This window comes from Elephas maximus, chromosome 9 (genome assembly GCF_024166365.1).
Source record: "Elephas maximus indicus isolate mEleMax1 chromosome 9, mEleMax1 primary haplotype, whole genome shotgun sequence".
Classification (NCBI taxonomy): Eukaryota; Metazoa; Chordata; class Mammalia; order Proboscidea; family Elephantidae; genus Elephas; species Elephas maximus.
Window position 1 is genome coordinate 73,445,189 of NC_064827.1, and position 17,849 is coordinate 73,463,037.

Here is a 17,849-nt window from a genome sequence, read left to right on the forward strand (position 1 = left end):
TTCCTGTAGGGATGTCTACCCCTTTTGGGGGACATCATAGTCTTCTACAATATCAATAGCCAGGCATGAAGAAACCCCAACGGAAACTGGTTCCCAGTTCATTTTCTCAAGAAGCTATCCTTTCTAATTTACCTTTCCTGTAATTATTGAGTATTTTCTACAAATACAAACATCTTAATGCAGTTGAATTAGGTGCAAGACATGGGAGATTGTGAAATAGTAGGGGGACAGCTCTAACAGCTGTTATCATGTCGTTATCCTTCTCTAGCCATTTGCTTATCATATTCAGACTACATGATTTAAACAAGGCTTTCAGAACTAAGAGAAGAAAGAGCAGAAAGAGTATGTACTGAAAGATCTGAGATAATATACAAATTGGAAACAGTCTTGTTTGGTCTCATTATTACACATAATAATAGTGACATATGGCTTACGAGGAAACCATGGTGGCATAGTAGATGAATTATATAACACCTGAGATTTATAGCAAAAGAACACAGGAGAGGTGTGGCTAGAGGGAGAGATGATACATTATTGGCCATGTGTCTTAGCTTCCTGTGCTGGCCATAACACAATACCACAAGCTGGGTGGCTTTAAAGAACAGAAATATATTTTCTCACAGGTCTGGGGACTAGAAGTCCAAATCAGGGTCTTGGCACTGTTGATTCCTCCTTCAGGCTTTGAGAGAGGAGCTGTTCCATACCTCTCTTCTAGTCTCTGGTGGTTGCTGGCAATCTTTGGCATTCCTTTGCTGCTTATAGATACATCTGCCTTCCTCATCACATGGTGTCTGTCTTCTCCCTGTACATGACTCTGTTTCTGTGTCTGTTCTCCCCTTTTATTAGACACCACTCAGAAGGTGTAAGGTAATTCTATTCAGCTATATGCATCCCCTCCCTAATGGAATCAGCTTTGCTCTTCCTGGACGCATGCTGGGGATGAATTCAGGATGGACTTCGGCCAAGGTAGGAGGCCCGGAGTGGCATGGCTGGGCCAGTGGCCAAGACTGAGGAATGCCTTAGCAACAAGAAGGAAAACATCTGGGCCTGGACTTGAAGTCCCTGGGAACACCGACTACCCAAGGATGTGGGAGAAAAACAATGAGCCTTGGTCCCAACTGGAATGGTATCTAAGCTTGGGTCCCTTGCTAGGTGGTTGTAGAAAATACTCCAGCCAGCCACCACTGGAGAGCAGCTGCTTGCCTGTGTCAGTAAGTTTCCCTGAATAAACTCATGAGTCTGGAAAGGGCTATGTGTCAATTCTTCAGATTATCTGCCAGGACGTACCATGAGGGTCTTTCCTTGCTGGGGCTGTCCCCTGACAGAAGGGATTGGGATGAGGACCCATTCTACACTAATATGACCTCATTTAACTAATAACAAAAGAAAAACTCCTTTCCAAACAATGTCACATTCACAGATACAGGGGTTAGGACTTAAACGTATCTTCTGGGGAGTACACAACCTATAATACCATAAATTGATAATTATTGAAGCTAAGTAATGATAATATTCTGTTCTGCCTATTTTCTATGAGTTTAAAATATTCCTTAATTAAAAAAAATTGTATTAAAGTTAAATGACCTTGAGAAACGGTTCCAAATGTGTGCTAATGAGGGAGCTCTGGGTACATGTGGGCATGAAGGTATAACGTTCACAGTTCTGCCAGAGCACCACATCACGAAGGGCCAAATCTGGAATTTCTTAAATTGTTCTTGTCATTCCTCCCTCTCATCTCCCTATAACCAACAATGCTCAAAATCTTCCCATTCTTGTCTTCACCTATCCAATGTGGTCCTTAGGTGGACTAATCAGGAGTCCACCCTCCCCCGGCCAAGCAGTCTGCGGAGCGCACTCTTTACATCCTTATTGCGGAGACTGTATACAAACGGGTTGGCCAAGGGTGTGATGGTTGTGTACATCACTGCAGCCACCATGTCTTGGTCCTGAGATTCCTGTGAAGGAGGCTGGAAGTAGACCCAAATAATGGTACCATAGAGGAACCCAACCATAGTGAGATGGGACCCACAGGTGGAGACTGCACGTCGACGACCAGCAGCTGAAGGCAAACGAAGGATGGTGGCCCCAATGTGAACATAGGAAAGCACAATGAGGGAACAGGGGCCCAGCATAAGGAAGCCACCCTCCAAGAATATGGCTAGCTCATTGGAATGCGTGTCTGAGCAAGAGGCTCGCAGAAGTGGTCGGTGGTCACAGAAGAAGTGGGGAAGGTTAACGTTGTCCCAATTATCCCCAACCCATCGAAGGGGTAAGAGGAGTCCCACATGTAGCATAGTGTGCAGTGTGGATACCACCCAGCTAAAGGTCAGTAAGCAGGCACAGAGTTGCCGATTCATCACCAAAGTATAATGCAGAGGATCACAGATGGCAACATAGCGATCTAGAGCCATGACAGCAATGACAAGTGTGTCCGTAACTCCAAATGCATAGAAGAAAAAGAACTGGGCCAAGCAGCGGTCAGCAGGAATGGTTGGGTAATCAGAGACCAGATGGGACAGTAACTGGGGCAGGGTGACTGTGGACAGCCCCATGTCTATCACAGACAGGCCACGAAGTAAATAGTACATAGGTGACTGGAGCCTGGAGTCACTGGAGATGAGCAACACCAGAGTCATGTTCCCCATTATGGTGGTCAGGTAAATAGCCAAGAACAGAAGAAAGAGGAGGCTGTGAGGGACTTTAGCTCTTGAAAGCCCAAGGAGCAGGAAGACTGGAGAATGTGAAGCATTGGGGGCACAGCCCATGATGAGTGACGAGGAGCTGTCTGAGAGAGTTTGAATCAAAAAGTATGTCATAACAATAAAGAAAAAAAAAAGTAAGTCATGGGTCAGAAGTTACAGATCCTAATGATTCTACTTAATTTAGCTATGTTTATCAAGCACCTTAAACACCTGGAGTTAACTCTGATCCTGCTATGCCTCTTCCTCCCAATCTAGTTCTTCACTCCCTTAAATTTATTATAGAATTTTCTCTCCCTTGTTTCTTCCTTTTCTCTCATTCTAGTGACTCCTTCCCCTTAATTCACAAACCCTGCTAAAGTCTTTCTTCACTAAGCAAGGGGTAAAGGGGTCAAAGCCCATTTTCATTGCAAACTGTGTGGTAAGAATTAGCATGAATCCAATCCCAAAGTGTGGAGATGGGTCCAGTACTCACCTTTCTCATTTCTCCATCCTCATTGTCAGCTACCCATGTGGAACACTCTAACCCTAGCCACCCAGAGCTGAGTCAGAGTTCACAAGTTAGATGAACACCATCCTTCAGACCAGCTACCCATGCAGCTCTTCTATGATCCTAACCACCTGGAGCTAGGTCATAGGTCACAAATTAAAAGGACACAGTCCTTCAGGCTGCCAAATAGGCAGGTACAAGCCCCTGCTGGCTGTCACTGCTCCTGTGGGTTCAATAACTCACTAGAACAACTCACAGAATCTCATGAACAGTACACAATATTTATGACTATGGATTTATTATGACCTAAAAAGATACAAATGAAGAGACACGTAGGGTAAGGTCTTAGAGAAGTCCCAGCACAAAGCCTCCATGTCCCAAAGGGGGACACATTACCCTCTCTTGTGCATGGTCACCAACCAGAAAATTCATCTGAACCTTTGGTTCAGGGCTCTTATCAGCCTGCCCACATGGCGATGATAGATTACATCATGCCTCCTGAGGTTTAGTCAGCTTCAGGTGCCAGATGGTCTGTCTTGGTTTGGTCAGTCCCCACTCATCAGCCCCAAGTGTGGTTCCACTCTCAGGAACCCAGAACAAAGGCCAAATTTCAAGGTACTTCCACACCTTGCATTCTCCCACAGTGAAAATATCCCTTTATTTAATCTTATCTGCTCACCCAACTACTGCTTTACATTCTTTCAATGGCAAACCTCATGAACAATTTACCTTTACTCACTGTTTCCACTCCTCACACCTTACCCTGCTGCAGACTTCATGCCTATTCACACCTCAGCTCAATGCAGTCTTCGTGATTTCTTCTCTCTTAACCTTAAAGAACATAATACATCATTAAAATACATTACATATAAAGAAATGGTTCTTTCTAAGTAGTTGGCTTTTGTAGTGAAATAGCTTCAGGTAATCATTGAATGACTTGGTTTTCTTCTTTATTTCTTGTATTGGTTAATGACATCAACATTATCATTCCCTGATCGCCTAAAACAAAAACTGTGGGGACCCCACCCCTACCGATCTCACTACATCCAACTCCTTTATTTTACATTTTTTTTTCCTTTTATGAATCCTTTGCTCTCCATTCACTATCAATGTTTAAGCTTCAGCATCTATGACCAATATTAATTTCAGTAGTCTCCTTACTAGCTTCTCTACCTAACTTCCCTGAGCGCCTTTACACTGATGCGAGAGTAAAACTTTCAACACGTGACTTCATTTTTAAATAGAACCTTCAGAATAAATTCCAAACTGTTTGTTCTGGTTTATAACATCTTTTATTATTAGTCCCTAAACTATCTTAACATGCTAAGTGACTCACCTGTCCAGTGTATTATTACCTAAACCTGGTAAGGTCTCACATTGCTGTTCATCTTCACATGTTATGTTGAGAACTTCAGCTTTCTGAAATCTGAGGTACTAAATAACACAAACACTCCCCCATTCAATACGGAGAGAAATTTGATAAAATATAATAATCACCCTTATAAATTCATAATGAAGCTTTTGAAAATTGAGAGAACTCTAAGGATCTATAATCAAAAAGGGAGTTGAAAAATGAAGATCTAAACTGTCTGTGATTGTGAAGATAGTGGAGTTAGGTGGGAGCAGCAGCTGATCTATGTTCAGAGTCCAGAGACTTGAGAATTAACTGCCACGTGAGGACAGAAAAAGAGAGCTTAGACCTGTGTGAGGTAGGAGGTTAGAGATCACCACATAAAATCAGGACATTCAAAAGGCTAAACCTTCTGTGAAAGAGTATAAGCAAACAGGAAAAAAATATGTACACCTATTAGCTATGGGAGACCCAAAGGAAGCTCAAATCTCTCAGCCTGGACTAAAACCAAAAAAACCAAACCCAGTGCCGTCGAGTCAATTCTGATTCCTAGTGACCCTATAGGACAGGGTAGAACTGCCCCATAGAGTTTCCAGGGAGCACCTGGCAGATTCGAACTGCCGACCCTTTGGTTAGTAGCCGTAGCTCTTAACCACTATGCCACCAGGGTTTCCAGCCTAGACTAGGTGGAAGGAAAAATATCTCCCGTGGGAATTCAGTTATTGGCCTGTACCACACATGGAATTGAGAATGCTGATTTACATAAAACATATGATCCTACAGCTTTCAAACTGAAATTTTAACATAAAAGTCATTATCAGACTGATGGAAGACTTGGGCACCTTGTAGAGGCAAACATAAAACTCTCCCTTCACATTTGCTCTCAATCCATACTGTACAGGAATCCCACAAACAAAAGCCCATTGAAAATGACTTTACACAAAGTCCAACACCCATTTGTGATAAAAACTCCCAGCAAAATAGGAATAGAAGGAAAATTCCTCAACATAGTAAAGGGCATTTATACAAAGCCAATAGCCAACATCATCCTAAATGGAGACAGTCTGAAAGCACTCCCCTTGAGAACAGGAACCAGACAAGGATGCCCTTTATCACCACTCTTACGCAATATTGTGCTGGAGGTCCTAGCCAGAGCCATTAAGCTAGATAAAGAAATAAAGGGCATCCAAATTGGCAAAGAAGTAAAAGTACCTCTATTTGCAGATGACTTGAGCTTATACACAGAAAACCCTAAAGAATCCTCAAGAAAACTCCTGAAACCAATAGAAGAGTTCAGCAGAGTATCGGGATACAAGATAAACATACATAAATCAGTTGGATTCCTCTACACCAGCCAAGAGAACGTCAAAGAGGAAATCACCAAATCAATACCATTTACAATAGCCCCCAAGAAGATAAAACAGTTAGGAATAAATCTAACCAGAGATGTAAAGATCTGTACAAAGAAAGCTACAATACACCACAGCAAGAACCAAAAGAGACCTACATAAATGGAAAATCATACCTTGTTCATTAATAGGAAGACTCAACGTTGTAAAAATGTCTATTCTACCCAAAGCGATCTATAGATACAATGCAATTCCAATCCAAACACCTATGACATTTTTTAATGAGATGGAGAAAAAAATCACCAATTTCATATGGAAGGGGAAGAGGCCCTGGATAAGTAAAGCATTACTGAAAGAAGAAGGACAAAAGGGGATGCCACAAACTACCTGATTTTAGAGAATATTCCATCGCCACAGTAGTCAAAACAGCCTGGTACTGGTACAAAAACAGGCACATAGACAAATGGAACAGAATTGAGAACCCAGACATAAATCCATCCACATATGAGCAGCTGATATGTGACAAAGGCCCAAAGTCAGTTAAATGGGGGACAATACAGTCTCTTTAACAAATGGTGCTGGCATAACTGGACACCCATCTGCAAAAAAATGAAACAAGACCCTTACCTCACACCATGCACAAAAACTAACTCAAAATGGATCAAGGACCTAAATATAAAATCTAAAACGATAAAGATCATGAGAAAAAAATAGGGACAATGCTAGGAGCCCTAATACATGTCATAAACAGTATACAAAACATTACTAACAATGCACAAACACCGGAAGAGAAACTAGATAACTGAGAGCTCCTAAAAATCAAACACCTATGCTCATCCAAAGACCTCACCAAAAGAGTACAAATAATACCTACAGACTGGGAAAAAGTTTTTGGCTATGACAATTCTGATCAGTGTCTGATCTCTAAAACCTACATGATACTGCAAAAACTCAACTACAAAATTAAAAAATGCCCGATTAAAAAATGGGCAAAAGATATAAACAGGCACTTCACCAAAGAAGACACTCAGGCAGCTAACAGATACACAAGGAAATGCTCATGATCATTAGCCATTAGAGAAATGCAAATCAAAACTACAATGAGATACCATCTCATCCCAACAAGGCTGGCATTGATCCAAAAAACACAAAATAATAAATGTTAGCAAGGTTGTGGAGAGACTGGAACACTTATACACTGCTGGTAGGAAGATAAAATGGTACAACAGGTTTGGAAATCGATTTGGTGCTTTCTTAAAAAACTATAAATAGAACTACCATACAATCCAGCAATCCTACTCCTTGGAATATATCCTAGAGAAATAAGAGCCTTCACACAAACAGGTATATGCACACCCAGGTTCATTGCAGCACTGTTTACAATAGCTAAAAGATGGAAGCTACCAAGGTGCCCATCAACGGATGAATGGATAAATAAATTATGGTATATTTATATAATGGAATACTACTCAATGATTAAGAACAACAATGAATCCATGAAACATAACATGGAGGAATCTGGAAGGGATTATTCCGAGTGAAATGAGTTGCAAAAAGACAAATATTGTATGAGACCATTATTATAAGAACTCTAGAAAAAGTTTAAACACAGAAGAAAATATTCTTTGATGGTTATGAGGGTGGGGAGGGAGGGAGATAGGTATTCACTAATTAGTAGATAAGAACTATTTCAGGTGAAAGGAAAGACACACAATACAGGAGAGGCCTGCACAACTGCACTAAACTATATCAAAGAAGTTTCCTGAATACAACTGAATACTTTGAAGGCCAGAGTAGCAGGAATGGGAGTTTAGGGACCATGATTTCAGGGAACATCTAAATCAATTGAAATAACAAAATGTATTAAGAAAACTTTCTGCATCCCACTTTGGTGAGAGGCATCTGGGATCTTAAACACTAGCAAGTGGCCATCTAAGATGTATCATTTGGTCTCAGTGCACCTGGAGCAAAGGAGAATGAAGAATATCAAAGACATATGGTAAAGATGAGCCCAAGAGACAGAAAGGGCCACATAAGCCAGACAGTACATCAGCCTGAGAACTAGATGGTGCCCAACTACCACCAAGTGCTGCCCTGATAGGGAACACAACAGAGAATCCCTGATGGAGCAGAAGGACAGTGGGATGCAGATCTCAAATTCTCATAAAAAGATCTGATTTTATTCTCTGACTGAGACTAGAGGGACCCTGGAAGTCATGGTCCCCGGATCCTTTGTTAGTCCAAGACTGGAACCATTCCCAAAGCCAACTCTTCAGACAAGGATTGGACTAGACTATAAGATAAATAATGATACTGGTAAGGAGTGAGCTTCTTGGCTCAAGTAGAGACATGAGACTATGTGGGCAACTGCTGTCTGGAGCTGAGATGAGAAGGAAGAGGGAGATAGGAGCTGGTTGAATGGACACAGAGAATACAGGGTGGAGAGGAGGAATGTGCTGTCTCATTACAGGGAGAGCAGCTAGGAGTATATAGCAAGGTGTGTATAACTTTTTGTATGAGTGGCTGACTTAATTTGTAAACTTTCACTTAAAGCACAATAAATAAAAAAAGAAAATGAGTTCACAATTCAAAATTACAAAACATACAAAAATTATTCATTATGAAAACAATAGGTAATCAACAAATAATAGGATTACCCCCCATTGTCATAGAAGTAAACAATGGTAGGGATTAATAGTTAAGCATGTTTAAACTACTCAGTGTCTAAAAGAGGGTATAAAAATTATAAGAAAGAAGATATTATAGAAATAGAACAAATATTAAAAAATGAATTACTTGAAAATAAAATATTCATGTTCAAATTAAAAATTCAATGGATGGTTTAGACAGTGACTGAAGAAACAAGTTCTGAGACGCTACTGAGAAGATAATATGAAGTGACAAAAATGTGTATAATATGAAAGAATTAAGAGTTGTGAGGGAGAAAATAAAAAGATCCACTCTTGAGAAAATAAGTCCCAGAAGAATAATATAGAGAAAATAGAGGAGAGGAAAACATTGAAGGGGCACAGAATGAGAATTTTCCAGATTTAATGAAATAAAAGAATCCTCAGATCAAAGAATCACAATAACTCCCAAAGAAAACAAAATTTTAAAACTACATACATTGACATATGTTAGCGAAACTGCTGAATAGCAAATACAAAATGAAAATTTGTAGCCGAGGCAGTGGAGGCAAAGAACAAAGTAATTTTTTTCACACCACTATTTGAACAATCTCATTTTCAGGTGCTAAAAAAATCTAACCCAATTGAATACCAAAATTTTAATTCTCAAGCAATTTAAAACTTGCCTCCTTCCCCACCAGCAGTTAGATTCTCATTCAGAAAACTACATTAGGGAAAGAGGGATGAGGCTGACTTCACTATTGCACCATCTTGCTCATTCTTTCCTGTAGGTTGTCTCCGGCTATTGAAGGGTAGAAGTAGATGGAAGGGGAAAAGGTAAAGTCTTATTGAGTGGTATGATTGATAGATATTCCTATGGAACATATTTTGGGCCCATATGAGACCACCCACAAGTACCTATTACTGCATTCTTTCCAGGCAAGACTAATTCAAACTCTGGCTGATCCCTTTGAGACCTCTCTTTTTTGACATCTTACTGCCCCCTCTCTAGACTTAGTCTTCCAGAATTGCCTCACCCTCATGTCTTGGGATGGTATGCTTTTCAAGATGACACAGCCCATGCATCTTCCTGGGGTCCAGTCAGTTCAAAGAAAACTTATTCACCTTTATCTCAACAAATTCTGTAAATGCAGCTTTCTCTAAGTGTTCTCTGAACTTGCAGGAGTTGCACTTGGTCTTTTCCCCAAACTTTCATTAAGACCTTAAATAATGTTTTGTGTTGTATTTTTAGTTCCCAAACATGTTTTCTTAAACTACCTTTTCATTATTGACTTCTAATTTAAGAGCATTATGATTAGAGACTGCAACCTCTGGGAGATTAGTTTTTTGAAGCTTTTTGAGACTAAATTCATAGCTGGGCTGTAAGGATTAGCATGAATCCAATCCCCAAAATGTGGAAATTGATCCAGTCCTCACATTCCCACTTCTCCATCCTTATCACCAACTACCCACATGGAATCCTCTCTCTCTCTGACCCTAACCACCCGGAGCTAGGTCAGAGCTTACAAGTTAAAAGGGCACAATGGTTCATACTGCCAAACAGGCAGATGCCACCCAAATTGAGGGGTATACACGACAATCCATCTGACCTTCTGGCCACAAACCATCTTCACAGACATGTTGGAAAATAAAAGAAAATGTCTATTTGTGTTTAAAAGTAATAATTAATACCTGATGATCTATCAACTATTTGTTCAAAGCTCAACTTTATCTACTATAACTAAATGTGATTTCTATATAGAGTCATTTATTCAACTTTTTGCTTCCAGGGTTATCAAGAAACTCTTCACTATATACCATGATCTATAACAATAGCAGTAATACCAATAGCAGCAGTACTATGTGTCGTAGTAGTAATAGGTAAATTTCTGGAGCTCTACTACGTGCTAGATTCAGTGGCAAACTGTCTGTGTGCATGATTTTATTAATTCTCCAACTGTATGAAGTAGGTTCTACTTTTATTTTTGTTTTACAGGTAAGGATAATGATGCACAAAGAGACTAAGCAACTTGCTCAAGATTATGCAGCTAATCAGTGACAGAACTGAAATTTTAAGACAAAGATTGGATATCTTGACCACTGCTTCTCTCAATCCTTCTTATTTTTCTTTTCCCTACTGCCGGACGTGATTGAGCACTATCTCTCACCTTCTTGACATTTGATTTTACCAATATGTGTAACAATGTAAAATTATGGGTCTCTAAATATTTTGTATGTTTTTTACTCACTTCACATTTCCTTCACTGTGGAGACTTTCTAAGAACACATCTGAAGAACTGAAGCAGTCCTAAAGCCTGTAAAAAAAAACACCAAAGCCATTGCCATCAAGTCGATTCTGACTCATAGTGACCCCACATATTTCAGAGTAGAACTACACTCCCTAGGATTTTCAATGTCTGTAATATGGGGAAACCCTGGTGGCATAGTGGTTAAGTACTACAGCTACTAACCAGAAGGTCAGCAGTTCAAATCCAGCAGGTGCTCCTTGGAAACTCTATGGGTCAGTTCTACTCTGTCCTACAGGGTCACTATGAGTTGGAATCGACTCAACAGCAAGGGGGTTGGTTTTGGTTTAGGATAACATTATAGAAGTAGATTGCAAGGCCTTTCGTCTATGGCACCACTGGCTGGATTTAAACTGTCAATGTTTAAGTTAGTAGCCAAGGTCAAACTGTTTGTGACAGACAGGAACCTAGAGACCCATTAATCAACTTAATGCTGATGATTTATAAATCTTCATCTCCAGCCTTAGTCCACCTAGTGGGAAATGTAGCACTTAATGGAGCAGAGCATAAGAAGGAAGGCTAATAATATAGATGAAGGATCTGGAGAAAATAAAGGTGACTAGGAGAAAAAGTGGTACAGAAAGACAGAGGAAAAGCAGGAGAGGAGGTGGTGGAGTAAGGAGCAGATGACAAAGCGTAGACCTCAATCACTATGAATCAATCAGTCTAGAAATTTTTAGTGATTTGTAAGCCAAATTTTCAAAGGCTGTTTTCCTCATGAAGCACATTAATGATTTTAAAAGTGTTTAGGCAACTAAATTCCAGAGGTGTTGCCTCTGGAAACACCTGACTGAAGAAAGTAAGAGATGTAATTTTAGATAATGAGTCTGAAAACCTGAATTTGCCTATAGCTCCCAGAAAACAAATTAGGCTAGTGTAAGTGCAGATGATATTCACATGATCCAGAGGAACTATCCATTTATCCATCATCTATTCTAACTAACATTGATTTCTTACTTGTGACTTGGACATTAAAACAAATTACACAAAGATCCTGCCTGTAAAGAGCTATGGTGGGTGCAGAGCAGTGTGGTAAACAATACGATAAATGTAAGCGCATGGAGAATATGGGAAGTAGGTTTCTTCTCAGCCTTGGATGGAGTCAGAGATTTGTTGAGGTATTATAAAGATTCCTAAAGAGGTATCGCAATCGCAGCAAGGTCTAACAAATTCAAACCATTGTGTCGCTACCAAAACTTGCCCTCTATTTTACTCAAAGAATAATTAAAGTTATGAATTAATAGTGGTGAATGTAATACAGATGTATGTACATGTCTCTGCACATGTCTGTGTAGATGTTTTGTGTAAGCTGTGTATAACCCATAAAAGCCATTGCCACTGAGTCAATTTTGACTCACAGTGATCCTAGAGTAAAACTGCCCCATAGGGTTTCCTAGGCTGTAATCTTTACAGAAGCAGACTGCCACATCTTTTTCCTGCAGAGCGGCTGGTGAATATGTGACAAACATTTAGAAAATAATTTTATTAAAAGCATAATTGACTATTGATTGGGACTTTCTCCTAAACTTTCCTTCCTAAAGTTCCATGTTTCTAAAAATAATTGTGTCATTGTGATTGAGAGATGACCAAAAGGAATGGTGAGAGTCAGAGACATAGAAATGGAGACACAATGGAAATGGAATAATGAACAAATGGGAAGGGAAAACAAAGAAAGGATGCAAAGTGACTGGGTAAGTGAGAGAATAAAAATGCAGGATGAAGAAAGAGGGCAGAATGAATGGATGAATGAAAAGAACATAGGAAAATGGAAGAACAGAAAAGTATATTTTAGAATGGAAATTTGAAAAAAATGATTGAGGCAGAGAAAATAAGGAGAAATATTTTTAAGAAAGACAAGCAGATGATGATTGAGAGAAAGGCAGGCATATGAGCAGGGTAGAAGAGGAGCAGAAATTAAGGAGTCATGGAATGGTGGTAATAAAAGACAGTTGAAAGCAGGTATAAGAAACCAAATATCAAGGATGGGAACAGAACAAAGGAGGGCTGGTAAAATAAAGGGCAATATGAGGAGAGAGAGGGGAATGGATGGTATGAAACAAGAATTAGGACAGAGTGAGAGAGAAGTAATTGACAAATAAAGACAAGAATGGATCAGAGGGAAACAGGATGGAGAAGGAATGCTATTCCCCAGTCCCCGTCCCTACTTTCACCTGGCAAGGAAGGAATGTTCTGACTCTGGATTCGTGGCTCCAGGATCTAGTCAGACCTCAGGGCTCTAGCCATGGTGCTGAAGGCAGAAAAGTGGAAGAGGCTGGAAGCTGGAGCTGGTGAGGCTGGGTGAGATTTAACAGCTTGTGGGGCCCCAGCGACGATTTCCCTAGAGTCACCTGGGAGAAGGTCAGGTACAACACTTGCCATCCCATAGAGCAAGAAAGTATGGACTTTCTCTTAAGGGAAGGTTAAAAGCACTGCAAGCCTCTGCCATCTGACTTCATGTCACTTATCCTGATGGGTGAGGGAAGACCACTCAATCTTCAGCAGGTACCCAAATTGGCAGACAATTGTGTCTCATTACCCCAATCACTCACACAATCACCATCTACTTATCTTCATAAACCAAATTTAAAAAATGACATAATAATTAAAGTGTGATGTAACAGGGCTTTTTAGCCAAATGAAACTAAGCATAATTCTGGGATACATCATTTTCCAGCTCTATGAATTTAGAAAATTACTTAACATCTCTGAAGTTTAATCTGTTTATCTATAAAATAGTAATACTAATTTTTATAAATGATTTCTGTTAGATTTAGAATGTAGTATATATATTCTAGAATATAGTATAAATATAGAGACAGAGATATAGATATAGATGATATAGATAGATAGAGATAGCTGGTCATAGGATCTGGGATAGAGTAAAGGCTCAAAATATAATTGCTGTTTTTGTTGCTGCTGCTGCTGCTATTGCTATAATCATTTTAGGCATTAAATTCAAGCTTTGCCATACTTCCCATACTGTTTGTAGCCTAATTCCCTCATATGACAATTTGCTCCTAGAGGGAGGGTGCAGCGATATTTCACCTCTGTATCCCAGTGTTTAGCACTCTGCCTGGCACAAAGCAAGCATGCAAGAAAGAATGACTGGATGATTTGAGTGACCACCCTTCTCTCATTAGCTCTAATGAGCTGACCTCACAAAAATGCTCTATCTGTTGTCATTCTCAGCCATAATATTTACCAATAAATACGTATGGAATTAATGCATTATTTTCTTATAATTTGCTTCACAAACAATAAATCCATTTCCCCATATCCCAATTAAGCTAATTAGACGTTACCCATAATCCCCGAAAAACAGGCATTATGGATTGAATTGTGCACCCCCAAATATGAATTGAAATCCTGACCCTAAACTGTGGATGTAATGTAATCTAATGCAGTGTAATCACCCTTCACGATGCTGACTAATATGATGTAATCAAACAACCAGTTGAGGTCATATGGTGTATGTTGTTGTTGTTGTTAGGTTCCAACTCACAGCGACCCTATGAACAACAGAACGAAACACTGCCCAGTCCTGAGCCACCCTCACAATTGTTATGCTTGAGCTCATTGTTGCAGCCACTGTGTCAATCCACCTCGTTGAGGGTCTTCCTCTTTTATGCTGACCCTGTACTTTGCCAAGCATGATATTCTTCTCCAGGGACTGATCCCTCCTGACAATTTGTCCAAAATCTGTAAGACTCAGTCTCACCATCCTTGCCTCTAAGGAGTATTCTGGTTGCACTTTCTCCAACACAGATTTGTTTGTTCTTTTGGCAGTCCACGGTATGTTCAATAATCTTCACCAAAACCACAATTCAAAGTTGTCAATTCTTCAGTCTTCATTATGCATTGTCCAGCTTTCACGTGCATATGATGTGATTGAAAATACCATGGCTTGGGTCAGGCGCACCTTAGTCTTCAAGGTGACATCTTTGCTTTTCAACACTTTAAAGAGGCCCTTTGCAGCAGATTTACCCAATGCAATGCGTCTCTTGATTTCTTGACTGCTGCTTCCATGTCTGCTGACTGTGGATCTGAGTAAAATAAAATCCTTGACAACTTCAATCTTTTCTCCGTTTATCATGATATGGCTCATTGGTCCAGTTGTGAAGATTTTTGTTTTCTTTATGTTGAGGTCCAATCCATACTGAAGGCTATGGTCTCTGATCTTCATTAGTAAGTGCTTCAAGTCCTCTTCACTTTCAGCAAGTAAGGTTGTGTCATCTGCATAACGCAGGTTGTTAATGAGTCTTCCTCCAATCCTGATGACCAATTCTTCTTCACATAGTCCAGCTTTTCATATTATTTCCTTAGCATACAGATTGAATAGATATGGTGAAAGAATACAACTCTGACTCACACCTTTCCTGACTTTAAACCAATCAGTATCCCCTTGTTCTGTCCGAACAACTGCCTCTTGATCTGTGTAAAGATTCCTCATGAGCACAATTAAGTGTTCTGGAATTCCCATTCTTCTCAACGTTATCCATAATTTGTTATGATCCACACAGCTGAATGCCTTTGCATAGTCAATAAGACACAGGTAAACATCCTTCCGGTATTCTCTGTTTTCAGCCAGGATCCATCTAACATCAGCAATGATATCCCTGGTACCACCTCTTCTGAAACTGGCCTGAATTTCTCACAGTTCCCAGTCGATATACTACTGCAGCCATTTTTGAATGATCTTCAGCAAAATTTTGCTTGCGTGTGGTGTCAATAAAATTGTTCTATAATTTCTGCATTTGGTTGGATCCCTTTCTTGGAAATAGGCATAAATATGGATCTCTTCCAGTAAGTCCCAGGAGCATGTCTTCCACATTTTTTGGCATAGATGAGTGAGCACTTCCAGTGCTGCACCTATTTGTTGAAACATCTCAACTGATATTCCATCAATTCCTGGAGCCTTGTTTTTCGTCAATGCCTTCAGAGCAGCTTGGACTTCTTCCTTTAGTACCATCGGTCCCTAATCATATGCTACCTCTTGAAATGGTTGCATATCTACTAATTCTTTTTGGTATAATGACTGTGTATTCCTTCCATCTTCTTTTGATGCTTCCTGCATCGTTTAATATTTTTCCCATAGAATCCTTCACTATTGCAACTTCAGGCTTGACTTTTTTCCTCAGTTCTTTCAGCTTGAGAAATGCCAAGTGTGTTCTCCCCTTTTGTTTTTCTATCTCTAGCTCTTTGCACATGTTGTTACAGTACTTTACTTTGTCTTCTCAAGAGGGCCTTTGAAACCCTCTGTTCAGTTATTTTACTTCATCATTTCTTCCTTTTGCTTTAGCTGCTCGATATTCGTGAGCAAGTTTCAGAGCCTCCTCTGACATCCGCCTTGGTTTTTTCTTTCTTTCCTGTCTTTTCAATGACCTCTTGCTTTCTTCATGTATGATGTCCTTGATGTCATTCCACAACTTGTCTGGTCTTCTGTCACTAGCATTCAAAGTGTCAAATCTATTCTTCAGATGGTCTCTAAATTCAGGTGGGATATACTCAAGGCCACATTTTAGTTCTCGTGGACTTGCTCTGATTTTCTTCAGTTTCAGCTTGAACTTGCATATGAGCAATCGACGGTCTGTTCCACAGTTGGCCCCTGGCCTTGTTCTTATTGATGATATTGACATTTTCCATGGTCTCTCTCCACAGGTGTAGTCAATTTGATTCCCATGTGTTCCATCTGGTGAGGTCCAAGTGTGTAGTTGCTGTTTATGTTGGTGAAAGAAGATATTTGCAATGAATGAAATTAGTCAGTCACAAAAGGGCAAATATTATATGAGACTGTTATTATAAGAATTCAAGAAAAGGCTCAAACGCAGAAAAAATCATTCTTTAATGGTTACAAGGGTGGGGAGGGAGGGGGAAGAGAAATCACTAACTAGATAGTAGCCAAGGTCCATCTTTGGTGAAGGACAACACACAATACAGGGAAGTCAGCACAGCTGGACCAAAGCAAAAGCTAAGAAGCTCCCTGGACACATCCAAACACTTTGAGGGACAGAGTAACTGGAGCTGGGGCCTGGGGACCATAGTTTTGGGAGACATGTAGGTCGATTGGCATAACAAAGTTTATTAAGAAAATGTTCTACATCTCACTTTGGTGAGTGGTGTCTGGGGTCTTAAAAGCCTGCAAGTGGCCATCTAAGACACATCACATTGGTCCCATCTCACTTGGAACAAAGTTGAATGAAAAAAACTAAGGACACAAGGAAAATATTAGCTTAAAGGACTAAAGGACATCATGAACCAGAAAATCCATCAGACTGGGACCAGAAGAGCTGGATGGTGCCCTGCTACAACCAATGACTGCCCTGACAGGGAACACAGGGAGTCCCAGATGGAGCAGGAGAAAGATATAGAACAGAACTCAAATTCACATAAAAAGACCAGGCTTGGTGGTATGACACAGACTGGAGGAACCCCAAAGCTATGGATCCCAGACACACTGTTAACCCAAAACTGAGACATTCCTGAGGCTCACTCTTTAGACAAAGATTAAACAGGACTATAAAACAAAAAATAATACACTTGAGGAATTGCTTCTTAATTCAATCAGATATAGAAGACCAAATGGGCAGCTCCTGTACAAGGGCAGGATAGAAAGGCAGGAAGGGTTAGAAACTGGTTGAATGGACACAGGAAACCGAGGGTTGAAAGGGGAAGTGTGCTGTCACATTGTGGGGACTGCAAGTAATGTTATGAAGCAATATGTGTATAAATTTTTGTATGAGAAATTAACTTGAGCTGTAAACTTTCACCTAAAGCAATAAAAAAAAAAAAAGAAATGGGGAAAAAGTAAGCCTTTCTTTATTGGTAATTACATGTAAACAGATGAAACTCTCCAATTAAAAGGCAGATATTAGTAGAATGGATTAAAAAATTATGTTCCATGTAAATATGAAGGTGAAAAAACAACTCAAGGAATGGAAGAAAATATTGACAAATCTGTCACTGATAAAAATCACTATCCAGAATATATAAAGAACTTTCACAACTCAACAACAAAAAGGCACAAAAC

The 17,849-nt window shown here is 39.9% G+C and overlaps 1 protein-coding gene across 1 annotated transcript; it reads right to left on the bottom strand.

Moving 5' to 3' along the window:
• Nucleotides 1-1,811: 1,811 nt before the first annotated feature.
• On the bottom strand, nucleotides 1,812-2,765 carry LOC126082869 (olfactory receptor 1B1). Its single transcript, XM_049895954.1, has one exon. It carries the CDS (start codon nucleotides 2,763-2,765, stop codon nucleotides 1,812-1,814), a length of 954 nt encoding a protein of 317 aa, XP_049751911.1.
• Nucleotides 2,766-17,849: the final 15,084 nt, after the last annotated feature.

Coding starts and splice junctions, on each gene's coding strand:
- LOC126082869 (XM_049895954.1), bottom strand. CDS start 2,765: ATGGGCTGTGCCCCCAATGCTTCACATTCTCCAGTCTTCCTGCTCCTT.